The sequence below is a fragment of the Eretmochelys imbricata genome, chromosome 24, assembly GCF_965152235.1.
Source record: "Eretmochelys imbricata isolate rEreImb1 chromosome 24, rEreImb1.hap1, whole genome shotgun sequence".
Classification (NCBI taxonomy): Eukaryota; Metazoa; Chordata; order Testudines; family Cheloniidae; genus Eretmochelys; species Eretmochelys imbricata.
The window spans coordinates 8805867-8832402 of record NC_135595.1 but is presented as its reverse complement, the minus strand read 5'-3'; the positions used below and the strand labels follow the sequence as shown (position 1 = coordinate 8832402).

The 26536-nt window shown below is 44.1% G+C and overlaps 1 protein-coding gene across 2 annotated transcripts; it reads left to right on the top strand.

Annotated features, from left to right (window-relative positions):
* Positions 1-25651, top strand: TUFT1 (tuftelin 1). Of its 2 annotated transcripts, XM_077841015.1 has the most exons (13): positions 1-126; positions 10584-10658; positions 11208-11312; positions 12087-12173; positions 15038-15127; positions 15517-15588; positions 16451-16564; positions 19762-19890; positions 20511-20605; positions 21278-21383; positions 22189-22272; positions 23793-23893; positions 24448-25651. In XM_077841015.1, exons 1-13 carry the CDS (start codon positions 67-69, stop codon positions 24509-24511), a joined length of 1182 nt encoding a protein of 393 aa, XP_077697141.1. In that variant the 5' UTR covers positions 1-66; the 3' UTR covers positions 24512-25651. The 2 variants fall into 2 exon arrangements, with proteins under 2 accessions (XP_077697141.1, XP_077697142.1); XM_077841016.1 differs by lacking the exon at positions 15038-15127.
* The last annotated feature ends 885 nt before the right edge of the window (positions 25652-26536 follow it).

Genomic DNA, 26536 nt, shown 5'->3' with positions numbered 1-26536 from the left:
GGCTGGTATTTCTCGCGCGGGCGGGCCCCCGCCGCCGCCTAGTCGGGTCGGAGCCGGACCGGTGGCATGAGCGAGGTGCGGAGCGTGTGCACGCTGGCAGAGGTGCGGCCGGGCGGCGACAGTCCGGTGAGTCCCCCCCCCCGCTCCCTCCGGGCCTGTGGGGGGCAGGGCATCTCCCCAACGGGCCAGGCGCTCCCAGCCCCCCGCATGGGGGTGACCAGGGCTGGCCCCGGTGCAGGGCTGGGCCGAGGTCTCTGTGGTGCTGCAGGGCCCCCCTCAGTTCCGGGGGGGGTCTCCGTGACCTGGTCTCCCCCCTTGTGGCTTTATGGGGGACCCCACTCAGTCCCTGGGGGCTCCTCCCCCGGTCACACCTCCTCATTGGTCCAGGGGGGACCCCCATAATCTGGTCTCACCCCCTGGGGCTCTGTGGGGGACCCCTCAATTCCTGGGGGGCGCTCTACGAGCTGGTCTTACCCCCTCCTGGCTCCAGAGATTCCCCCTCAGTTCCCTAGTTCAGGACTGATCTCCTGTACCCCTAGTGGGGGGCACCCTCTCCCCTGTGTGTGTGTTGGGGGGTCTCAAAGCTGGATCAGGCTCCTTGTGGCCCCTTGATTCCTGACATGGCTGTGGGTTCCCCTGTGACTTCCGGGCTCTTGTCCCCAGGGCTGTCCACCATCTTGCGATGGAAGTGGCTTTGGGCTTGGGTGCAGGGTTTGTGGTGGCACGCAGGGGGTGAAGGATCTGTGGCACCTCTGGTTCCAGCCCTGGAGGGGGACTCTTGTCTGAGATGAAGACCCCTGCCATGCTCCTGGGGGGTGGGGGGAGGCAGCCCTTTGCAAAGGAGAAGCAGGAGGGACCTAAGGTTAAGGGAGGGTTATTGAGACTCCAGTAACCAGAAAGCCTTTCTGAAACTTTCCTTGGTTGTTGAAAGCTGCCATAGACAGCAGGTGGCTCCTGAGCTGCTTGAAAACAGGGAAGGTTATCAGACCATAATGCAAGAACAGACAGGGCTTTGTTTCAATCTCTTACAATTGCAGTTCTGTCATAAGGTTTTTCCACCTCCTCTTCTACTAATTTATTTTGGCTTGTAAAAATACTAGAAGCCTTGTTGAATGCTTATCAAAATACGTTATCCTTAAAGTGTTTGTCGTGTAATCTTGTATTAACATACTGTAGGCTTATTTTCTTTCAGAGTAGCAATTTTTCCCTGTGGCACAAGTGTGTGCTTCAAGTGTTGTATGCTGTCAGGAGAGTTTATAGATCAGAATATTGTCCAGGCTAATCAGAAACCTTTAGCCACCCTCATTAGTGTTGTACTCTGTTTTATATTTTTTTGTTTGAAAAAATTTTAGGCGCTCTAGATCTACGATAAGGACCTAGAGAGAAATGTAAACAGTAACACCACAAGAATCATTGCCTGCTATACCTTTATCTATTTATCTATTTAAAATTTTTATAAATACACAATTTATGTAGCACTGCTTGATGTGATGCCCACAGACATGGCTCATGTAATGTTTACGACATATGTGGGAAAAGTCATGCAGGCAGCAAATGGTTTTGATATAATACAGATGTCAAATAACTATATCCAGATTGTGCTAATGGAATTGTGTGCTTTATGTGGAGCTTAATGTGCCTGTAGTCAAGGTGATAATTACATTGGAGATTTTAATAATAAGATTTGAGTAATCTAGGCATTGGCAGTTGCTGGTAGTAAATGAGTTTTGGTTGTTAGAAAGACCAGGTGAATGAGGTAATATCTTTTATTGGGCCAGCTTCGGTTGGTGAGAGAGACATGCTTTCAAGGTTTTGCAAAGCTGAAGAGGGACTGGTTTTAGTTGTGTCATTTTACAAGTAGTTCTGTTCCGTGTGTTTTTTTTGTTTTGTTCAAAGTCCTTCTAAATTGCTTTCAGCAGATCTCATTGATAGGAATGCCAGATTTTGGTGTGGCTTACAGTTCTTGATGTAGATTGTTTGTTGTTTGGGTTAATGATGAAGCAGAGAAATACTGGATCTGATAAATTGGGTTTTCTAGAACCCCAAGTTTTCGAGAGACAGTTCCAGGCACACAAAATTATCCATTTGGGTCCTGCAGTCAGTCCTGTGTGTCAGTCAATTGATCCAATTTTCTTTCTACTATATAAATATTAGACAAGAAAAAGAAGCTAGATTTTTAATGTCTTGGGGGGAAATCCAGCCTGGAAAAACATGGCTCCCATAAATGTACACTGGATTTCTCCCTTGCAGTTGTTCAACAGAAGTTTAATTGTTTCATGTTTGGTTTCTCATTATCCTTGCTAGTATCAGTCCACTGGCCTTTGTATGTATCGAAGGTGACTCATCTTTGAGTCTTCTAATGAGAGAATCCTAACTCCCTGCAGCCCTTCCCTACCATATATGGAACTGTTGCGGTGTTAAGCATGTATTGCATACATGTTATGTGTGGTACTGTAGTAATAAGCAACACTATCACACCTTGTGTCTTCAACACTTGGCAAACATTGCCTAATTACTCTTCACAATACCGTTCTGGTCAGTCCTGTTCCCATTCGACAAACTGACATAGATGAAGTGACTTGTGACCAAGTGATTCAATGCTGGTGTTGGGTTCCTGGCTTTCAGTCTCAGGCATTCTTCCCTGGTCTCAAAAAAGATAATCCTCTTCTTTCCACTGGTAATAGCTCATCTTAAGTGATCACTCTCCTTACAATGTGTATGATAACACCCATTTTTTCATGTTCTGTGTGTATATAAATCTCCTCACTGTATCTTCCACTGAATGCATCCGATGAAGTGAGCTGTAGCTCATGAAAGCTTATGCTCAAATAAATTGGTTAGTCTCTAAGGTGCCACTAGTACTCCTTTTCTTTTTGCGGATACAGACTAACACGGCTGCTACTCTGAATACTCTTCTTATGTAGCTCTCCAGTCACTTCTTTAGTCAGGTCAACATAATCTTCTGTTTTTAACCCAGGTCTTAATAGTACTCCACTAACCTTCTCTTTTTCCTAGACTAATTTTCTTGCTTCTGGATGCTCTTGAGAATAGATAGCTGAAACATACTTTGCTGAGCAATGCTCAGTGTCTCTTCCTTTAATTATTTAACTAATCTGCATCCCTTGTGTTCCTGCTTATTTTTGTTCTTGGTGGGTTTCACAGCAAAGAATGTGCCACGATCACAAATGAGATCTAAAATAGGACTTTTCAAAATATGTGAATCCTAATTCAGGTACTGACCCTATTTCACTTCCCCTTCAACATCAGTTACCTTATTCTGTGGCGGAAATATCTACGTTTGGATCATTTTCAATCTTACGGACTGAAAAAATCTGAGAATGTCAGTGTTAAATCAGGTTTCAGAGTAACAGCCGTGTTAGTCTGTATTCGCAAAAAGAAAAGGAGTACTTGTGGCACCTTAGAGACTAACCAATTTATTTGAGCATGAGCTTTCGTGAGCTACAGCTCACTTCATCGGATGCATCCGATGAAGTGAGCTCCGATGAAGTGAGCTGTAGCTCACGAAAGCTCATGCTCAAATAAATTGGTTAGTCTCTAAGGTGCCACAAGTACTCCTTTTCTTTTTAGTGTTAAATCAGATACCACTCCCCGCTCAGAATAAACTCTTGACATCAGAAAAGCCATTTTTTATTTTATTTTATTAAAAAAAAAAAAAACCACATAAATCTCCCCTAGCTGTAGATAGATCTTCACAAAAGCGCAAGTAGAAAATGGTGCAAAAATTGTCAGGTTTCCTTTGGCTCTTCCTTAATTTATGACCCCTGTAGTAAATGCTTTAAACATGTGCAATTCAAGGTGTGTTGGAAGCAAAGAAAATTGAGCAAGTTGCATAATCTTTATGCAGGAAATAGCTCAAGGTTAATATGATATTTACTAAGGTGTTGCCATGTGAGGTTTGTTCCAAATATGAGTGTTTTTAATAGGTAGTACGTAGCACTTACTAACTCACAGACACACCTGTCATGCTACAAAGAACACCTTCTGCCTCTTGAAGAAAATAACTGGGGGCAGTAATATATATTTCCTTAATTTCTAAATTGTTAGTGGTTAATTTTTTTTCTAAAAGAGCAGGAGGGGGAAACCAGCATAGTCATGGTTTTAAATGTAGCTGGAAGGAAGACAAGTGGGATTCATTCCTGCTTTAACTTCATTGCAATCAGTGGAATTACATGGGCCAAATGCATCTCCGGAGGAGTTGAATTTGACTGTCTGTATAGGGGAGAGATTAGTGCAGACTTCTGTGCATGGTCTCCTTTTCACTTAGGATTCTTACAAGGTAAATAGGTGCCTGAATTTACGTGTACTACAGCAGCGAGGTTTGGCCATGCTACGAGAGTTCATCTTAGCATTAAGAAAAGGAGTACTTGTGGCACCTTAGAGACTAACCAATTTATTTGAGCGTGAGCTTTCGTGAGCTACAGCTCACTTCATCGGATGCATTCTCTTCCAACTCCTTTTTTTTAATGGATTTAATTCTCCCAGAAAATTAAGTTAATCAGAAAGGGTTTCTTTATGCTCATGACCCCTTGATTTTAAGCACAAGGAAATCTACCAGAAACTTAATGCAAAATGAATGTTAGCGATCAAGTAAATTTGTGCAGTTTCATAGATTAATCCTCATTTAGTACAAATAGCAATGGAAATTAAAACATTCTGCTGTGTGTACTTGGAGGGGTCTTTGCTTTTCTGTAAGATCAGAGAAAGAATGAGTGATCAGATCACACTCTAGTCTAAAAGTTTTCAGGACATTTATTTGAATTATGTTTAGGAAGCTCTTCTTAAGAATGTGAGGCACTTCTATTTAGAGGTTGACTCAAGCTATGAAGGATCCATGCTTATGCGAACTTCGGGCAAGCATGGATATGCTTGGAGCTGGTCTATCTAGCTTCTTTGTTAAACCTGCATACTGTCAGTGATGTGTCTGCTCCAAACTTCTCAAATGATTAACTTGGGAAAGATTAGTGTGACAAGATTTTAAAGCATGCATGGAATCTTATAGCTGGGATGATTGGCTAAAGTGCCAGCCCCACTCCAGGAATGATGTTTATGAGACAGTACCTGCTCTCCCTGGTTACATCACAGCTTGCAGTCAGTCTCAACATTTTTCCATAGAGATTTTTTTTCTTTGCTCCCCCACCAGCTATTCCGGAGCAGACGCTTATTTGCTGTAATAGTGTCACTATTGTAGAATACAAGCAGTAAATGGGAAGGCTGTGGGGAAAAATTCACCGAGTTCTTGTCTGTCTTTCCTATGTCTACAGGATTTTCTTTAGGCCCTGCCATCCCCAAAAGCAGCATACAAGTTTTTGTGTGTTTGTGGTATCTTTGGTCTAGGGTAGTGGCTCCCAAACTTCCATCTTGTGCCTCGCTACTGAAGATGACAATTCTTAGTCTCTCTTCAAGCATCTCCATCTTAATTTTTTATCTTCCCTATGGCAACTAGAGGCACCTGTTTATGTTGGGAAAAGTAATAGGATGCTATTAAAGGAATGATGGAAATAACCAGGCTCCAGTGCAATGAGTAGGTCTGGTTGATTAGATCTCTCCCGTTCTGTATTTGTGCTGTTCATTTCTTGGATGTTCAGCTTCACATTTATTAGGACTGACTCGGTCCCCTTTGTTGCTTATGGCCTCAGTTGCTCTAGTAGCACCTGGTTGCTCTGCGGTTTGGTTCAATCCATCTCTAGTCTAGTTCCTCTGATTTTTGATTTTGTCTGCAAATTTAATTACTGTTGAATTTATGTGAGAGGTAGCCCACAAAGGCAGATGTGGAACAGTTGCGTAGGGTCCTGTGAGGTGCTTGTGAGGTTAGCTGATTAGAAAATTTCTGGCAACCCAAAAATTCTGGAACGAGTTTCAGGTAGCCAGAAGGATTACTAAGACTGGTGAATGTAGCTCTGTAGATAATGAATAGCCCATGGACTGCAAGTCGTAGGAATATTCACTCCTTGTCCTTTTTTGCAGCAAATTTATATAGCACTGACGCAGTTTTCTTGGTGTGCAGACATAGCAGGCATGCATTGTAGCGCACATGCATAATTTGTAGCATTAGCAAGTCTGTTTTTTTTTAACACTTGCCCGCTGCAGAGATTGGCTGTTAAAAGATTGTTTAAGGAATCCAAACTGTTAGGCATGCAGTATAGATGACTTTTTACACTGTGTGACACCTTAAAACCCATCCAGGTGCCTTTCACTTTGTTGTTTCTATCGACAAGAATCTTGCACTCATAAACAAGGCTCCAAATGAGACAGGGAAATGAGTATGTTGTTTCAAGAAACTTCTTCTTACTTACAGGATCTGAATGGGATAGCATGTTTCTGCCATGTTGAACTGTAAAACCTATTAAATGAGACAAATACTGTTGCATATGAATTAAAGATTAACCTGCTTTTACTGATAAGTGTAATGGGTTTATAAACTTTATATCATAGAATATCAGGGTTGGAAGGGACCTCAGGAGATCACCTAGTCCAACCCCCTGCTCAAAGCAGGACCAATCCCCAACTAAACCATCCCAGCCAGGGCTTTGTCAAGCCTGACCTTAAAAATCTCAAAGGAAGGAGATTCCACCACCTCCCTAGGTAACGCATTCCAGCGCTTCACCACCCTCCTAGTGAAAACGTTTTTCCTAATATCCAACCTAAACCTCCCCCACTGCAACTTGAGATCATTACTCCTCGTTCTGTCATCTGCTACCACTGAGAACAGTCTAGATCCATTCTCTTTGGAACCTCCTTTCAGGTAGTTGAAAGCAGCTATCAAATCCCCCCTCATTCTTCTCTTCTGCAGACTAAACAATCCCAGTTCCTGCAGCCTCTCCTCATAAGTCATGTGTTCCAGTCCCCTAATCATTTTTGTTGCCCTTGGCTGGACGGTTTCTAATTTTTCCACATCCTTCTTGAAGTGTGGGGCCCAAAACTGGACACAGTACTCCAGATGAGGCCTCACCAATGTCGAATATTAAAGAACTTCTTGCTCTGTCGGATATGTCAAGTGATTGCATATGAATTAAAAAAAACAGATCAACTGTAATAAGTAGAAGTCAATGTATTAAGGGAGGGACTTTCAAAGTTCTCTGAAGATTGAGGAGCATAAGTCCCAATGAAAGTCAGTGGGATTTTTACTCTTAAGTCGTTCAGGTGCTTTTGAAAATTGCGTCCTACATGCTTGCACAGGCAATCTGGGGTGCATTCCATAATACCTGAATTCTTAGACATATGTCTTATTGCAAGTGGGTTTAGCTGCACTTTTTGAAGCCTGCCTGTTCTCTAGGTAGCTAATTGCAGAGTATTGTAGATTCAAATGCTAGTTCATGTGATATACTAAATCATTAAATTAGTCAGCATGCAGGTTATAGATTGTCCAGTATTCTGATATACTTGTTTCTCTGTGATAAGAAAGTGGTTCCGGATGAGGTTGTCTTATTGTGACGTGGACTGTATTGCTGTTAGCCCAATTGCTTTACAATGCAGCTGCCTCATTTGCTTCACACACATATGCATGAGGAAGCTTCTGGTGAAATATTCCATAAAACTGATTATAAATTTCTACAAAATTGCTTTCACCATTGTAAAACTCTGACCGCCAATGACCTTAAATCATACTAAAACTTGAACTGTTTTGAAAGCACGCCTCTGTATTATAAAAAGAAAAGGAGTACTTGTGGCACCTTAGAGACTAACAAATTTATTTGAGCATAAGCTTTTGTTAGTCTCTAAGGTGCCACAAATACTCCTTTTGTTTTTGCGAATACAGGCTAAAACGGCTGCTACTCTGAACTCTGTATTAAAGTTAACTGCCACCGTTTTTTATGTCTCGTTGTATAATTGGCTTTTCAAATAATTACTTAATCATGTTTATGTAAACATCTGCTGGAATATAAGTTCCAAACAAATACATGTGTTGACATTACTAAATATTTGATGCAGTGGTAATGAAACCATAGCTTAAGGTTTTATCAGAGAATTGGGTTTAACAGGAGAAAAGAATGGAAATATGTTAATGCTTAACATCAGGAAAAAACAAAATAGCATAGTTAAAATTTGTGTGAGGAACATACTCAGATATTTTGGAAATAGAGATGGCTTTTGAAATTGGACCCTACTGAATGGCTTATTTCAGAACCCTTTGTAAAGAGTATACATGGAAATTCTATACGGTATTTCAGGTGTAAATTACAATATATCTGTTACGGAGCTTTGTATAACTTCCTGTTTTGGAATTTGAGTAAAGATTATATTTCAGAACTGACTTGTACTGTGCCAATCTGAGGGCATCTCATTAACCATACCATAGCTTTTGATATCCAGCAATTTACCTGTCTTCGTGGCAGTGGGTTTGTCCAATTACAGCAGCTCTATTTACACAAATATCAATATTGGGTTTCTGACCTGGAGCCATAAAATTATAGAAATGGCAGGCTGGAAGGGACCTCGAGAGGTCATCTAGTCCAGTCCCCTGCGCAGGACCAAGAATACCGAGACCATCTCTGACATTTGTTTTCAGGAGACCTTGTTAAAAGTTTTATTTTTAAGAAAACAAAAAGAAAACCATACCTTAAAAGAGTGAATTCTACTTTTAACTTATTTCCTTGTGTCTTTAAGGCTGCATGGTAGCCTATGAAGGCTTGGGTGTTTGTAGAAGGAGAATAGTAAATTAAGAGTTGCTACGTTTTATACTGGGATAGGCAGAGAAACAGAAGTGTTGCTGTTGACTTTAATTGTTTGATTCCTAGTGCATGAGGAAAATATTGAAGGAGAGCTGAGCAACCTTAACTGTGCAAATTGATTTATTAAGTGCCCATCTGTTGATCTGGATTTTCGAAATGATTGATCTTCTGGTCTAACCCCAGTTGTCAGATCTAACAGATAACTACCCACTCCCCACCAGCAATCAACAAGGGGCTGTTTGTGTACTCTAGATCCCCCAGCCACCTCTCCCTAAACTCCAGAGAAGAGATGGGCTTTGCAGCATACCCAGTTGGTTTTCAGCAGACCCAACTGCTGGATCCCACGTGTTTCTAAGCCCCCTGGCTCTGGGTAGTGTCATTTGGTCACTGTTCTGAGCTCTGGGTCTCTTGGGTGCACTCCCATGAGCAAATCCTGCATCTACACCCCTTTTCTGGGTTGTGGGGATCCTGATAAGAAATGGCGCTCACAAAGCAAGATGGTGTTCTCAGTTTGGCGCACACATTCTTCCAGCCTCTCTGAGGCCTTTGGAGAGTGCCTCAGCTGCAACCAGTGTCCTTTTAAAATGACAGGTTTCAGAGTAACAGCCGTGTTAGTCTGTATTCGCAAAAAGAAAAGGAGTACTTGTGGCACCTTAGAGACTAACCAATTTATTTGAGCATGAGCTTTCGTGAGCTACAGCTCACTTCATCAGATGCATACCGTGGAAACTGCAGCAGACTTTATATATACACAGAGAATATGAAACAATACCTCCTCCCACCCCACTTGGGAGCCCTGGGGGTGTGCACAGTTGGCATGAAGTATGGCTTAAACGGACAAATGCATTCTGCACCATCTTCAGTTTCTGGGTGTTCTCCACTTCCAGGCAGAGTGCAGTGAAGTTAGCTAGTCTCAAAGAACTAAAGGAAGGGATAAATGTGTCACTGGGTTTTTCCCATCTGAGGGAAGGTACTCCTGCAGAACAGTGACTTGGATAGGTTTCAGAGTAACAGCCGTGTTAGTCTGTATTCGCAGAAAGAAAAGGAGTACTTGTGGCACCTTAGAGACTAACGAATTTATTTGAGCATGAGCTTTCGTGAGCTACAGCTCACTTCATCAGATGCATACCGTGGAAACTGCAGCAGACTCTATATATACACAGAGAATATGAAACAATACCTCCTCCCACCCCACTGTCCTGCTGGTAATAGCTTATCTAAAAGCCATTTCCAGCACAAATCCAGGTTTTCTCACCCTCCACCCCCCCACACAAATTCACTCTCCTGCTGGTGATAGCCCATCCAAAGTGACAACTCTTTACACAATGTGCATGATAATGAAGTTAGGCCATTTCCTGCACAAATCCAGGTTCTCTCACTCCCTCACCCCCCTCCAAAAACCCACCCCCATACACACACAAACTCACTCTCCTGCTGGTGACTTGGATACTTTCAGTAGCAGCTTTGGATCTATGGCAACCCCTGAACGATCAGCCTGTATCACATATGGCCAGGGGTAGGTCTTCTGGCCTGGGGGCTAGTATAATCATTGCCAGGTCCTCTGACGGCTTTCCCATCCCACCAGTGCTTCCTCGGGTCTATCTGGGGCTTGGATGAGGTGCTATCCAATCTCCTTTTCACTTCAAGTCTCCCCTTTTTAATCCTAACTATTTTACTACATCAGCTGTAGTCAAAATCAAAGAGATGAAGAGGCAGGACTTCCCTCGTGTATGTGCAGACAATTCTCTGATCTTTGGAAAAAATGTAAATGGGTATTTGAGATTTGTATTTAACTGTGTCAAATGTTTGATGTGGATACAAAAAAACATTTTAAAACCTAACCATGGAGCAACATAAACCTTTTTTAATTAAAGTCTGTCGTCCTCTTTACAGGACAGTGTGAAAGTGCTACGGCTGACGTTGCAGAATGACCTTCCAGGCGAGAGACGTGATCAGGTGAAACAAAAGGTGTGTGTTCCAGGCATGAACATACTGCTGTATGTAGGAACTGCTAATTTTATGTACCATGTTTTGAATTTTATCAGCAGACTCCACGCTAAGGGCTGTTTAAAAACCAGTGATTTTAAAACGAGTAGAAATTTCTTCTGTTCTGGCTTATATGTAAAAGCTGTTGTTCACAATAACTTTTTGGAGGGGAGAGAACTTTGTAAAGGATGGTAGTCAAACTGTGCTATGCTTGATATGCTAGAGAGAACTTCATTTCCTGAGCTGCATGAGCATTTTCTCATTGCAAATCGCTTAAAGGAGCATCCTTTAATTACTGTAGCTCCTAGGGGCCCCTGTCATGTAGAAGGGTCCCATTGTGCAGGGGCTGTATAAACACAGAACTAAAAAACAGTCCCTGTCCCACAGGGTCCAGACTGCATTTTACACAGCATTCCTCTAATAAAGTGCTTGATGCTGATCTGACTAGAAAGCTGTCTGTGCCAGGTCCAGACAAGCTATGCAAACAAATCATCTCAATATCTAAATGTCTTACTACATTGTCTCTTGCAGCCTGTTGGAAGGGCCTTTGCTATGGTGGCCAACAGATCAAGTAATGGCCATTCACTGGCTTCAGAATGCATCAAATCCAGCGATGGTCACGAGGAGATCATCAAGGTTAGTGTTAATCATGGTTCCCAGCTGATCTGAATAATTAATTTGCATAATTAATTTAGAGGTACCTAATATGCATTAAGACTAAATTCATCTTGTTTAATTTTAGATGTAAACTAAAAATTTTGATTTGGGCTGTGCAAACAAGAAATCTTAGCAAGTGTGGTTAGTGGTGTCCTTACTTGGGGAGGAGAGCATGTGGCAATGCTTGCAGAGTGGGTTTTCTTTCAGGAGCGGCCATTTTGAAATGTAGAAACCTTGCATTGTTTCAGTAAATTAACTTCAGCAGAGTTGCTGAGTAACTTTCCCAGGTTTAATGGAATTAACTTGTTTAAACTGGAACTCTTAAAAACTCGAAACAAAAATGGCATCTGAGGAATGTTTAGTCTCCACACCCTGGGAATCCTAAGGGAGAGCTTAGAGAAATAAACAAATGCTTTAAAACCATCCAAATGTAAAACCAGGCAGTGAATAAAAATTAGTTGGAAAGAGGAGGAAAAACTGATGGCAATAACCATCATTAACTACTTTATTCAAAAGGTCAAGCTAGAGGCTGAAGTTTTCAAAGCCAGTTAAAATTAATGGGAATTGGGTGTCCAAATCTCAGCTACAATGTCCTGATGAAAGGAGGACTAGAGGTAGAAAAGGAATCGAAGATCTTAGAGGGCTTTGAGAGCTCAATGCCTCATTGTACCTGACTCTGTGACTGTAACCATTCTGGTTTGTATCTTCTGCAACTGAACAGCTGTTTCATTGGGGTATTTCTTTCTGATTCAGGTTTACTTGAAAGCAAGAGCTGAGGACAAGGTGAAGCATGAACAGAATGTCAGTCAGCTGAAAAGCGAAGTTCGTTACATTCAAGAGGTAGCTTTTTGGTTTCAGAATTAACGTACAATATGTTGTTGACTTAACCCAACCAAAGTCTGAATTCTCACAGCTGCCTGTTGGAGGCTTGTCTCAAAGCTTTGGTGCCCTCAACTTCCAGTGGCAATGTTTGAGGAATCTGTGTCATGGCAGAGGTGTTCTCTTTGCATACAGAAATCTGCCCATTCCCCCCATGCCAGAGTAGAAACCTGTGTAGCTGTTTTTCCAAAGACTGAGGCCATGTCTTCACTAGTACTTATGTCAGCAAAACTTTTGTTGCCCAGGGGTGTGAAAAAAGCCCCACACACCTGAGGGACATAAATTTTGCCAGCATAAGAGCTCGTGTGCACAGGGCTCTGTGTGTGGGGGGGTGGGGTGGAGAGACGCTCTCCTGCCAACACAGCTACGCTGCTTGTTGAGTTGGTTTTATTACGTTGACCAGAGAGCTCTCTCCTGTCGGCATAACATGGCTGCACAGGCGCGTTTCTAAGTGTAGACATGGCCTGACACTGCCACAGTGCCGAGGCATTTTGCAGTGCTGCACTGGGAAAAGTGCAAGTCAGCAGTGTGAGAACTGCATGATTTTTGCCTAGGCTTTCCCCAGCCACACCCAGGCGTGGCACCAGAGCTGCCTCTTAAAAGGCAGTTTTGTAGGCAAGGTTCCACCTGCCTAAGGAAATCTGATGTCTGACACTTCAAGGGTTAACATTTCCCTGTGCAGTTGGCAGCAGTGATGGGACTGGACCTTTGTGGGGTTGGGGGTGGGAAATAGCTGGTTGCTATTTAAACCGTTTCCATATTTTGCAATAGTGGGGTCTAGGCTGGTCTGTCTCTGGCTTGGCTTTTAAATAAACTTAAATGTGTCCATAATTTTCTATTGTGGGGGCTTCTTGCACTTTTCTCTGTGGGAGATGGGATACTGGGTTAGAGAGCCCAACATCTGAGTGACTAGGACAGTTCGTATGCCTCCATTCTATATTATCCTTCTGAATCCTGGCCTCCAGCTTCTGAGTCAAAATGCATTTCCCCTAAAAAATAAAAATAGTTCATTCTGTCTCCTCACTGCAGTAATCGCACTACAGACCTGGTCGGACTAATTGAAAACTAGTTGAAAAGCACAAAGGCTTTAACAATTCCTGCTGTTAGTGCAGTGGGCCCCAATGTTTGGGGTGTGCCGCCCCTGGGGGGCATGGAGGGATGTCCGGGAGGTGTGGCAGAGCCCAGGCCAGCCCCCTTGGGGGCGTAGGGAGGAAGTGCCGCCACCAGCCCCGCTCCTCCCCAGCTCCACCTTGGCTGCGGCTCCATCCATGGCCATGCCCCCGCTCTCAGCCATGGCTCCACTCCTGGCTCGTGTCTGTGTGTGTGGGGGGCGGGGGGGGCGGCACATTCCATGACTGGTAAGGGTGGGCGCGAGAGGAAAAGTTTGGACGCTGCTGTGTTAGAGCCACTGAAATTTATCTCTAAGCCATCAAGATGCTTTAATCTTTATATGCATGTGCTAAGTCTCTGGGATTTCCATTTTATTAACCACTCTTCACTTGTTACAGTGAGTTCTCATTGGGTGTGTATTGGTCAGGGTGTCCCCCACTTCCAGCTGGATGTATACTTGGTGTAAGTGCCCGTCATGGTAATGGTGTGACTTAGGCCTTATTCAACACGCATGGTGTAGTGCTTTAACTCTTATCTGTATGGGAAGGGGAATAAGCTATACCAGCAGAATGAGGAAGGATCTAAGGGTACTTGCCTAAGATGTGGGAGCACCTGCATTTAATTCCCTACTCTTTCAAGGACTTCCTGTGTGATCTTAAAGTCCTTTTGCCAATCGGTGCCTCAGTTCCCCATCTGTTAAATGGGGCTGATAATGCTGCCCTACCTAATAGGAGAGTTGAAGATAAATACATTAAAAGACTGAAGCGTTTTGAGATCTGCTGATGAAAACGGCTATAGGAGAAATAAGCACAGAACTGTGTTTGCACTAGGGCTTGTCCTGATATAAGTAGATCAATAAATAAATGCACCCCTAACAGACGTTGTTGTTACACCCATACCGAAACTGTATAGAAGAAGCCTTTTACCTCAAACCAGTTGAAGCCGCTCTTGTGCTTTATAAGAACCTTGGATCCGTGGCTGGTGTCATTGAGATAGAATGTGCCACGTAGCATAGTCAGACCTGCTGTATGATCTTGGCTCTTCTGTGTCTCAGATTTCTCCTCTAAAGTGAGTCACTACATACCTCACAGAGGGGGTTGAGAGCTTTAAAGCTAGAAAAGTGTCTGATGATCCTTGTATGAAAAGTGCTTATAGATGCAGAAAGTACATGCTGAAATATCAGCATTTCAGCCTTGGTGTCACTATTGCTGGAGGAGTGACCCTGTAAAAATTACCGGATTCATTTTCTCTAGTGACTAATTCTGTATCACAGGTGCAAGTCAAGACTGTACTTGTCAGTAAACTCCCATATGGCTGAAGACACATGGGCTTAGATGTATGGAATAACAAGAATCTGTTAGGTACTTCTGTTTGTTGTAGTTTTCAAAGTACTCTTGCAAAGAAAATTAAACAATAATGAAAAATCAGCATACATATTGGGACGTCCCTCTTCTGTCCTTTACACTTTAACAAGGATAGTAAGACACTTGTAGTCAGTGCTGCTTGCTGGCGAATATCCAGTAAAATCAGGGACTTTTGTGGCACGTTGGTACAAGACAAAGACCTCTGCTTGCTTGTTTGGCCTCAAACACTGGCATGTAATGAATTTACACCCTGTTTTGGGGACCTATTACATGTGCATTTGATGTATATTGAAAAGAATAATTGACACTGTTGTCCACACAGACAAAGCTAAATTGACTTGCATTTACCAGGCTAGAAGTTCTTTGAAGATGCTGCGGGAAGATATAAGTAGTAAACTTGAGAGCAGACAAGGAGCTAAGACTAACCTGCAATGTGCAAAGGTAACAGGAACATTTCTTCAGTCAACTTGCAGTGGCACTTGCTTTCCTGAGGAAAGATGTGCCACATTTGGATTAAAAATAACAGCAAAGTGTGGCCTAGAAATAAAATCCTCTTGGGTGATTAAAAGCCTGTTCGAAGACCTTCTTTGGAGGAAGAACTGAGAAATATGCAGAAGCAAACGAGAGATTCAGCAAGCTAAATGCATTGGCTGTTCAAATGCACTAGTGCACTTTGTCTTTGTAAACCTATTACAAAGAATACATTCCTTTTTTTTAAAGCTGTTACAGCAATACAAAGATTTAAAGCTGATGGAAGTGTTCTGTCTGTAACATCTAAGCCTAGTTTTGAGGGAGGATCACAGTTCTTGATTTTTAAATTTTTTTAATAGGTAATGTTCGAAAACCAGAATGGAATATGGCGATACGCTGATGGCTTGCATAGGAACTCCTTGGAGGATCAGGTATGGAACCAAAAAAGGAAAACTGTATTTTGAGCAGTTAGATTTGGTTTCTTTTTAAATCTTCACTTCAGGGGTCACTTCAAACCTATAACTGCTCTAAGATCTTCCTTGCATTCCAAAGCTCACTGGTACTGTTTTGGCTGTGTCTGGGTTCCTTGCATTCCAAAGCTCACTGGTGCTGTTCTGGCCGTATCTGGGTTTGGTTAGAAGTCAGGTCTGATTTTCACATGCATTTAAACCAGCTGCTCTAGTAACGAGCTCACCTTCTTTTTAAATCTCTGCAAGCACAAGGCTCCTTTTCACACAAGCCTTTTGGATGCAGGGATAATTAAGGAGTCCATCTTATCTGAAAGTGAGTGCAATTTGCAGAAAATTGAGCAATATACAGCATCTCATCCTGTCTCTGCAGTAAGGGCATTCCATGCTACAGAGCGGCACCATGCAATGCTGCAGCCCTTTTGCCAATAGTTTAAAAGCCATAACTGAGGGGGGCAGGATTCAGTAATCGGTCAGTGTTTAAGCTGTCATGACTTCGTTCACTTGATGGTTTTGAGATACCTAAGGGTGGCTTATGACAGCATCCTAGAAACACCATGTGGGGGGCTGAAAGGAGACCTAAGAAAGTCACATGCAATTTTTTTTCTTTTATGGGCCCCCAGGCACCTGACTCAGTGTAGAATTTGAGAACTTGTTCTCTTACTTGCCTAAATCAAACTTTACCGCAACTTCTGCAGCCTTTTATGTATCTACTTTTGTAACCTGTTGGTCAAAAGTATTGGCTCCTCCACATGCAGAGAAAAAGAATGTCTGTTCTGGTAGTGTCCAGCTTGAGACCAATAAAGCTTCCATGCTGTGTTTGCAGGAGGATGATGATTCAGGAGAAGACATAGAAAAAATTCGTGAGACAGCAAAGAGATTGTTCACGAAACTGCAGGAGGCTGAGAAGCGGCATCAGTCCGACAAGACCGCATTTGAGGTGAATACACAGCAGTGTTGAACTGCTGAAAGATCTTGACCTTTGTCTGAATGAGGGGCTAGCTTCAAGTGCATGCTGCTATGTAGCTTTCAGAGCTCTCTGAAACGGTCCAGCCCCGTCCTTCTGGAGCTGATACAAGCTGTGTTGGAAAGCAGAATGGGAGGGTGTGATATGGATTAAAGGTTATAACTCAGGGGTAGGCAACCTAGGGCACACATGCCGAAGGCAGCATGTGAGCTGATTTTCAGTTGCACTCCCACTGCCCGGATCCTGGCCACTGGTCCGGGGGCTCTGCATTTTAATTTAATTTTAAATGAAGTTTCTTAAACATTTAAAAAATCTTACTTACTTTACATACAACAATAGTTTAGTTATATGTTAGACTTATGGAAAGAGACCGTCTAAAAACGTTAAAATGTATTAGTGGCACGCAAAACCTTAAATTAGAGTGACTAAATGGAGACTTGGCACACCACTTCTGAAAGGTTGCCAACCCCTGTTGTACCTAGTCAACCATCAATTCTGTCTGTCAACCATCAATTCCCATTTTTTTTCCCCAGACAATCAGAGCTACATTGCCCTTTCTTGATTGCAACACTCAAACTTGTTTTGGGTTTGTACAGCGCCTAGCACAATGAGGCCCTGATCCCTGACTGGGGCTCCTGGTTGAAAGCACAATACAAAAAATACATCATAATTGAAACCAGTTTGGGGTTGTGCTGGCCTGTGTGGTTGGGGGACACTTCTGAAGAGCTGCGGTTCAGGCAGTTTTGAAACCCAGAGAGTAAATGGATTTAAGTAGCTTTTAACAATGATTGATTAAAAAAAAAATTCTGGCTAGTTCTCGCCAGCCAGCACAACCAGCCTCTTCCCCATGTGAGGTTGAAAGGTCAAGTTGAGCACGGGGGTTGCCATTAGTCTTAACTAAATATGTACAATCTGTAAACTGTAAGTAAACACATTGCATTGAAATTTTCACAAACTGGTTTTGATTTATACAATGACTGTTTCCAGGTAATGTTAGTTAGAAGGTAAAATCATAATGACTTTAGTGGGTGGTGGCAAAGCACTTGCTAAGACAAGTGACATTTTGGCCATTTTCCTTAGTCTCCTCCAATTTCTGTTTATCCTGTTAATTACGTGTAGGACATCCTAGTGCTCATGACAAGCATAGGAGTATCTTGAGTACAGCAGTGAATTGCCTAGATAGCTCGGATGGTGAAGCATCAGATTTTTAATCTGAGGGCCCAGGGTTCAAGTCCTTGTTCTGGTGGTAGGATGCTTGTGTTATGCAAGAGGTCAGACTAGATGATCACACTAGTCCCTTCTGGCCTTAGAACAAACTGTGAATGAGGGAAGTATTATCTCCATTTTATGGATGGGGAAAGGTGGGGTACAGAGACGAAGTGTCTTGAACAGAGTCACATAGGGAGTCTGAAGCAGAGCCAAGGATTGAGCCCGGCCAGATCTGCTGAATTGTCCAGTGCCTTCTCCACAACACAATCCTTCCTCTGAGAGATGTTTAGCTTGTTACATCAAGATCACAAGATGTCTTGGTGGTGAAGGGATGTGGCACAAACTGGGCAGCTGGGACCCCACCATGTTTTCATATCAAGTAACTTATTAAATGGAAACGTGGGTTTCTGAGGTGGCAGCTGAATTCATACTCACTCAGCTGTGACAATTTACACGCTGCTTTAGAGATATAAGCAGGTTTTGCAGTGCAAGTAACTTCAAATGACAGCTCCTGTGTGCTAGGTGGTGCGGACGCAGCAGGATCTCTCTCTTGCTTCTTTCCCCAACACTGGGGATTAATGGTCCCCTTTTTTTAGGGAAAAACTGTGGCTTTGTCATGTTGGCATAGTGTATATGGAGACTGCATTAAATGTAATGAGCTCCTGGGGCGGAGGGGAGTCCATGTTTGGGGATAACCTCAGGTTTTAGTTCCATTGTGTCAATGGTTCCAGGCTCCATTTCCTTTCTTGGATCTTGAGTGAATTGTTGTCTAAGATAAATCCCTTTAGCCCTAAAATGGCTGGAAAAGGCAATGCTATTACCCTGTATGTGTGCTCCTAGAGGGAGGCCCCGCAGAGATCTGCTTGTTCCCCTCCTCTCCAAAGCAGGGATGTGTGTTTGGGTGACTAAGAGCTAACGTAACTAACTGGTGGGGAAGCACAGGTGGAGTACCTAGGTCGATCTAAATTTTAAGTGCAGACTAGGGCTCTGCTGCTTCCTGGAGAGAGTTTGGGGGTGGTGGGAGTTGCAGAAATGTATTGAGTTTGGGGCACTCCTGACACAAACCCCAGGGATTGGAAATCTGTGCATGCTTCCGGAGATCTGCTGTACTAGTTATCTGACAAATAATTTTCCTGTTTAAATGGATGTTGTATAGATGCTAATCAGTTGGTTTGGTGGCTATACCTTCTGGACAAGCCTGGGAGGTTGGTGGGTGTGAGAAGAGAGAATCCTTCTCTACAGAACAGCAGAAGCATCTAATGCTCAGCCCACAAGTCTGGGAGCCAGGAGCTCCTGAGTTCTCGTTCCGGTTCTGTCGCTGACTCCTGGGCTAGGGGATGTCATGCAAGCTGAGGGCTGTTCTATACTGGGATCTTACATTGACAAAACTACCTCTTTGAGGGTGTGAAAAATTCATACCCCTGAGTGATGTAGTTAAGCCAATCAATGTAGACCGAGGTAGGTTGACAGAAGAACTCTACCATTGCCCTAGCTGCCACCTCTCCGGGAGGTGGAGTGTCTATGCTGACAGAAGAACCGCTCTGGTTGTAGATGGTGAACACTGTAGATGGTGTCTACACAGAAGCCCTACTGCAGCACAGCTGTGCTGTTGTAGTGGTTCAAGTGTAGACATACCCTGAGTGTGTTCATCTGAAACAAGATGGAAGACGTCCATAACTCGCATGCCTGAATGATGAGTTTTCTGGCATTTATGATGCACTTTTGTCTTCATTGCCCTAGGATTTATGCATCAGTTAGCCTGAAGTGCTTTGAAGACAAAGCGTTGTAATCGTTCCTTCTCTCCAGCACTTTGGGCTGTTTGGCTTCCTTCAGCAAAATACACCTGCTGAGACTAAAAATGCCATCATGTCTTTAAAATGCACTCACTGAGTGGGGCCTTCTCAATGTCTTTGTTGACTGTTTGAGGATCAGAAACATCTTTCTTTTGTGTCCTGTTGCAGATGACAACCTCTCAATACCAGAAAGAAATAGAGCAAACCAGTGCAGCTCTGAAGAAGGCTGAGGAGGGCATGATGGAGAAGGAAGTGAAGCTGGAGGAAGTGCAGAGGCTCATGTCAGGGATGGAGAAGGTACTGCTTAGAGATCAACATGGGACCTGCTTAATGGTCTAGTGGCTGGACCACTCTGTCTGCAAAGGGTGATGGGTTTAGTGCTTGCAACATGTAAGGTGCGGGATGTTGATCAGTTCCAGAGCAATGCTGCTGTAGCACAAGTGTCTCCCCTACAGCAGAAAGCGTGCCAGCTGTCTGCCGGTTGCCATTTGTTGGTGGCTTCTGGGTAACATGTTCCAGGGGATGGGTGTCCATGTAATAACTACCTGCACAGCTGGCACCTGTATTGGCATCCTCAGGAGAGGGGCTAAGGTGTCAACAAGCCCTGGAGACTGAGCTCCCCTACTGGGGGCTTTGTCTAGGGCAGGGGTGAAGCACGGTGGTAGAGCGCAGTGTGGGGGAGACTTGCACTGCTGCTGCCCCGTCCTGTAAAGGGAATGGAGAATTTCTTTCTTGTCTCCTTTCACAAACATTACATTTCCATGAGATACAGACTGTAGGGTCACCATCTCTGCTGACAACCAAGGCTGCCTCCTAGGACTGCCCAGTGCTACAGATCCACATAGCCTGATGCTTTGCCTCTGCCCTGAAATAGAGGCCAGAGCATCTGTTGTAACTTGTCCTCTGATCTGTTGCAGGAACATCAGAGTTTGCTGCTGAAGATGAAAGAAGGTGAAGCAGAGCTGGAGAAACTGAGAAGCCTGCAAAATGACAAGCTCGCCGAACAGGATAGGTGAGACTCAGCCTTGGGCAGGGATGCTGAGACTCCTTCTAGGCAGTCACCAATTTGGGAGAGAGCCTAGGAGGCTGTCAGCTCGCTGGGGCATGACTTTGCATTCTTGTGAAGGGCGGGTGTAGCTGCTTGCCGAATGTCAGGGTTTTTTCAAGAAGATGAGTAATCTGCCTGTTCCTACTGCAGGCTGCTGTGCCCCAAAAACCTTCCCTATAATTTGAGCACTGTCCTCATGTGGCCTTGTTAGAAAAAAGATCTCCCACATCCAAAACCTGACCACATCAGTCCATTCTCAGATACCTCCACTAGCTTCCTGTTTGCTCCAGGATCCAAATAGTAAACCTAGACCTTGTCTTTCTCTGCTCCACTCAGTCTTCGCTACTGTTGGCGCATCTGCAGTACAGAGCAGCTGTCTAGCTCCATGAATCATCATCTGATAAAACCCCATCTCCCTTACTTTCTCTACCTATTACTGCTCCTTTTCTGCCAAGTGGCTGGGGTTCATGCATGTGTACAGGAGACACTACCCACAACTGACCGTCCATGGCAGAATAAACACCGCTCTGGGGAGGTGGTGAGATGTCTGTGGTGAAACGCTCAGTCTCGTATTCCTCTGCTAATCGCGGGAGGCTAAATGGCTCTTTCTGACTCACTCATATGTCTCTTTCCTAGGTCGGCCAAACTGGAGAAAGAAGTTGCCACCTTGCGGGAGAAGATACACCATCTCGATGACATGCTGAAGAGTCAGCAGCGCAAAGTCCGGCAGATGATTGAGCAGGTGGGTGCGCCTTGCTGGGGCTAGGAAACATATTGGTGCTGGCAGGCAGTGTCTTCCCCCCACCTGTGTGTGTGCAGTGCTGAGCACAGTGGGGCTCTGGTCCATGATTAGGGCTCCTGGAGCTACAGGAATGCAAATAATACAAAAGATGCTGAGTTTGCAGAATCTGCGCTGAGGGGCGTAAAGCTATTTTTAGACCCTCTTTAAGGGAAGAAGGCAATGTTTCCTTTTGGGTGTGAGGAGGAAAAGGGACCAAGGCAGTGAAAAGTGTGCCAAGTCTCTCCTGTATGAGTTAGCATGAGCCGAATGCCACACAGAGCCTTTTAGCCTGGCTCTGATCATCTGCTAGAGGGAGTTGTTTGAAAATATCACCATGCACTTTCCATCCCGGTGCCCTCCAAAGTGATGACGGTCCCCGAGGGACCCAGGTGTGAAAGGTCTGATCTTCTGAAGGAATGGTTGCGACGATGGGAATCGGACCATAGTGCCCAGCAAGACTAGTTACTTGGGAATAAAATGAGTTGCTCTCCTGTATACCAGCAGTGAATTTGGCCCATTGTCTGTAGTGGGGCCCATCAATGAATCTCTGGGAGTGAAATAGTTAATTCTAGACTGTCCACAAGTTCTGAACTCTCTTGCCCAGAACGTAGAGTTCCTTTTCCCTGATCCAAAGTTACAGAAAACCTGTATGGTATGTTATTTTTTGGTAAAGGCTCCTCGTTTTATTATGCTTTCCAGATACCTTGTCTAGTGTAGGCATGTCTGAGATTTCTTTAGTCATCTTGATTAACTTTTTCCTTTACAGCTTCAGAATTCCAAAACAGTGATTCATGCGAAGGATGTGATTATTCAGGAGCTCAAAGAGAGAGTTGCCTATTTGGAAGCTGAGGTATGTATGTTAGTTTCCTTAGATTGGCTGAGCTGCCTTTCTAGGAGTTGTTTTTTCAAAGTGCATGTTGAGGGGTGATAAAGCCTGCTTTAACTGATCAGAGCTTTCCCATTTAACTGATACGAGCTAACCTCTCAAACTTTAAATGCCAGTGAAATGTCACGTGTGATTATTTTGCAAGTCACTTTGAAGTTTGGAACAACTAACTGGAATGTATGGAATGAACTTTGCTTTTTCTTCGAAAGCACTGAAGGCCACCCAGTCGGGGTGATAGAGAAGCTAGCAAAGCCTTAGCATGCAGTGTGCCCGCTGCACAAGCAAGGACAGGTCATGGGGGAAGGGATAGCTCAGTGGTTTGAGCATTGGCCTGCTAAACCCAGGGTTGTGAGTTCAATCCTTCAAGGGGCCATTTGGGATCTGGGGCAAAAATTGGGGATTGGTCCTGCTTTGAGCAGGGGGTTGGACTAGATGACCTCCTGAGGTCCCTTCCAACCCTGATATTCTATGATCTATGATCTATGCTTGGGTTGAAGTCTGTAGGTTTAGATGGTTTCCGCTGAGCCACTTTCTTACACTATATTGTCTCTCTCTTAGTGAAGCTGCGTTACTGCAGCAGACACAACTCCAGTCTAGTCCATGATCTCATAAAGCGTGCTTCCGTAGCCATGAAGCTTTTATTTTGGTGGCATGTATGGGCCAGATAGTAACATTGCAAATTGCAAAGCGGCGCTTCGGGGTCCTTGATACTGGAATGCAAATGCATCTCCTTTTTTGGCTAAAATTGAGCCTGTGCTGGCAGCTTTTAACCATTCTCTTCCGTTCATGGTGCCTTGGCATTTTGCTAATCAGCAGAGGGGGATGGGGCAGTGAGTGCATGTCACCCCTTTTCCTGAACCTGAAGGCAGAAAACTGAAATGGTGCAACTGCAGCCAGCTATCTATTTGATACTTTGCTTTAATCTAAAATCCAAGTTAAAGTCCTGTTTAATCCCATATGTTCTTGTAGAACTGCCAAGCTAATGAAACCTTGACTGGGGGGCGGCACAGGGGCATGAGCTCTGTTTGGATCATAAGTGTCAAAGCACAATGTTGGCTGCAGTTTGCACGTAGGAAGGTGAATTAGATGAAAGCCACAAGAAATTAATCTGCCCCTGACTCCTCTTTGGGCCCCTAATTAACGTGCAGTCTGCTCAAAGATGGGTTGACCTCAGGCCCTTAGTGCAAGGAGTAAAACTTGTCTATTGTTTATCCAGCATTGTGTCATGTGGTCTTCCGATGCAATGGGTTAATGTAGCACAGGGGTTCCCAAATTGTGGTGCACATTTCACGTACCACTGGTGATCTTGATGTTCCCCCAGCGCTATTCACAACTATTTTTTAGGAAAGTGGCAAACTGATAACGCATGGGAATTGCTGACCTAGCACTCTGTTCACTGGGTGGTAGCTTAATCAACTCCACGCCACCGCTTTGGCCTTTCTCTCCAGACTGACCTGAAACTCTTGGTCTGGTCTGTGTTTCAGAATCTGGAGATGCACGATCGTATTGAGCACCTGATCGAGAAGCAAACCAACCCTGGCAGCCATAGCACCAGAGCTCGCTCAAAATCTGAGTATGTGAGCAGGTAAGCAGGGAGCCGCATTGACCTGTGGAGGAAGACCAAGACCAGGTTTTGTGGTGTTCAGCTCCAAGCTGCTTCTTCTACAGGGACGTGTGAGCTAAGCACTGGCCTGGGAGGCAGGAGGTTTGGGTTCTAATCCTGTCACTGCCTCAGTGTTTGCCTTGAACCAAGTCATTTTTTTCACTCTGCCTCAATGTTCCCATTTGTAAAATGGGGAGATACCTTTTTGTGGGAGTGCTTGTGAAGCTTGATTCACTGTTAAGCACCAAGACCCCTGATGGAAGGCACTGGCAAGGGGCAAAGCAACTGTATCCTTCTGCCTCGGTTTCCCTGTCTGTAAAGGGGGTACAAGACTTGTCAACCTTAGTGCGTAGATATTTGGTAGATGATCAGAGATTGATGTGGGGAGGCATATAATAACCCAGATAGATCTGGGGGCGGGGGCGGGGGGCACGTAAAGAACCCAGGTTTGATAGGCATGCATTATAATTTGAGTTATAGCTCCAATGCATATAGTTGATTACGTGCCTCAGTGCTTTTCTTTTTTTGCTTTGTAGTAAAAGGTCGGCGAAGCCCCTTGGACCCAAGCCCCTCCCTCTCATCAGAGTGCTGGAAACATGAGCTCTCCTGGGCACGGATTCTGAACTGAAGAAACTCACCATTTGCTACTGCCACCCCCTGTGCTCGCTGGACAAATGGAGGGCAATGCCTCCAGAGAACTGTAGTGCTTTAAGGGCTAAGCTGTCTCCTGGAGGGGACTGGCAGAGCAGCAAGGCCTACTGAACTGACCTTTCCATACTGCTGTCCCTAGGGGCTTCCAGAGTCCATCAGAAGCGAATTTGTTGAGCATGGTATCTGATGTGGTGTCTGGGGAACATCCAACCCATGTGTGTATATAACAGACAGACCCACTTGCACTCAGCCCAAGAGTTAGGCTGACTTTCCCTGATACAGTTCTTTTTACTATTTCTTCCTTTGCTTAAGCCTGGTATTGCTCTATGAGCAACTTACGATACTATAGGCCTTCTTTATGCCTCAGTGGAATCCTGCTTTTTTAAATCGCAACTAACCATGGTGGACTTAAGTTTTTAATCTTTTTTTAAAAAGATCAGCACCCAAAATCATCCTCTTGAAATCACAAAGATTCCCATGTTTCTCTCCCAAACCGCACCAAACCAGCTGACTCCAACTGATGTCCTCTTAAGGTCTGGCTCTTCCCTCCTGTGTTCACAGCGAGTGCCGCGTGTGGCTGTTCATTGGGACGCATCCAACACAAGGCTTTTCAATAGTCTGTTCCTCTGGAGCATAGAGATGAACCTTACACAGATCTGTGTAGGTATAAATGAAGAGGTTATCCAGTTCCTACTTGTATTTATTTCAGTAAATTATTAGTGTCTTCATATTAGCTTGGAAACGGCACGAGTGCTAATGCCATAGTTTTATGTAGCATATTTAGTGCGTGCTTGTTTTCCTGATTTCAGTGGAAGATACCATCTGGTTTTTCTTCCGGGCTTGAAAGTTATTATATAACTTGTATGTGATTTGAAAAGAAGCAGTCTTCTCTTTTTTTTTCTACATCTTTGGTAGAGGAAAGATGTCAGCATATGACACCTGTATCTCTATAAACTAGTGTAGACAAAGGCAGAGCCAGTCCTGTGAAAGGTACCTATCAAATAACCTCTTTAGTGCAGAAAACCATATGCCTTACATAGCCGTCCAAATAATCTGTAGTGGATTGAATAAATTTATGTAAATAGTGCATATGTGCTGGGCTGTATGTGGAATTTGTGTTTTTATACATTAATTATGGGAATTTGGACTCAGGCTGGATGTCAACATTTGATGCGGGTCGCTGATCAGCAGCCAGTGGGAACAGTTTTCAGACACTATTAACACCAGCATCCTGGAAGCGAATGGCTCCACGTCCCTGAGCTATTCAGTCATGTGCTGCAGCCTGCGCTGATGCATGTTTAAAGGTTTTAGACCAGTAGCCCTGGACTGCATAACTCTTGATTAGCCTACATCCAATTCTTCCCAGAGGAGAGCCACTCAGCCCCGTACGGGGGTGGAGGGGGAGGCTGTTGGGGGAGCACTGGCTGCCCTGTGTCAGAAATATTTTTCCCCCCCCCCCAACCAACTCTTCAGATTTCCAAGGGCTCTCGTCCCTGGGAACACCAATACAGTGCCATGAAGGAAAGTATGCATAGGTATGGAAGGGCCCAGCACAGTATGGCACGTCCCAGGCAGATATAGTGCTCAGCTGTAAAGGAAGAAGGGAAGCCTGTCAGGTGCTTACACCCTTATTGGCTTGAATGTCGACAGTTGGTGGGGATGGAGGCAGACGGTCTTTCTGTATTGGCCTAGAACAGCGAGTAGGAAAATGGAAACTCGGTATCACACAATTAGTACAAGTCACTGGCTGAAGCAGATATTGACTCCAAATAATCCTGCTGTAGTAGGAAGAGAGCCTGAGACATAAGCCCTTGTATCAGAGGCCTGGTATGAGGCAGGACCTGCTCACATAATTTGGCAAGAACAGACCTAATATTGCAGAAATACACATTCCTAAGGAGTGCTAGTCAGAGTACTCATGTAAACACATCCCGATATTAAGGATGGTACGAAAACATTTCCCAAGGATAACAG

What these genes read in the sequence shown, in the direction of transcription:
- TUFT1 (XM_077841015.1), top strand. Translation starts at nt 67, where the DNA reads ATGAGCGAGGTGCGGAGCGTGTGCACGCTGGCAGAGGTGCGGCCGGGC. An exon ending in GTGATCAGGTGAAACAAAAG is followed by an intron (nt 10,659 to 11,207) that starts GTGTGTGTTCCA and finishes TGTCTCTTGCAG; the next exon opens with CCTGTTGGAAGGGCCTTTGC. An exon ending in AAGTTCGTTACATTCAAGAG is followed by an intron (nt 12,174 to 15,037) that starts GTAGCTTTTTGG and finishes TGCATTTACCAG; the next exon opens with GCTAGAAGTTCTTTGAAGAT.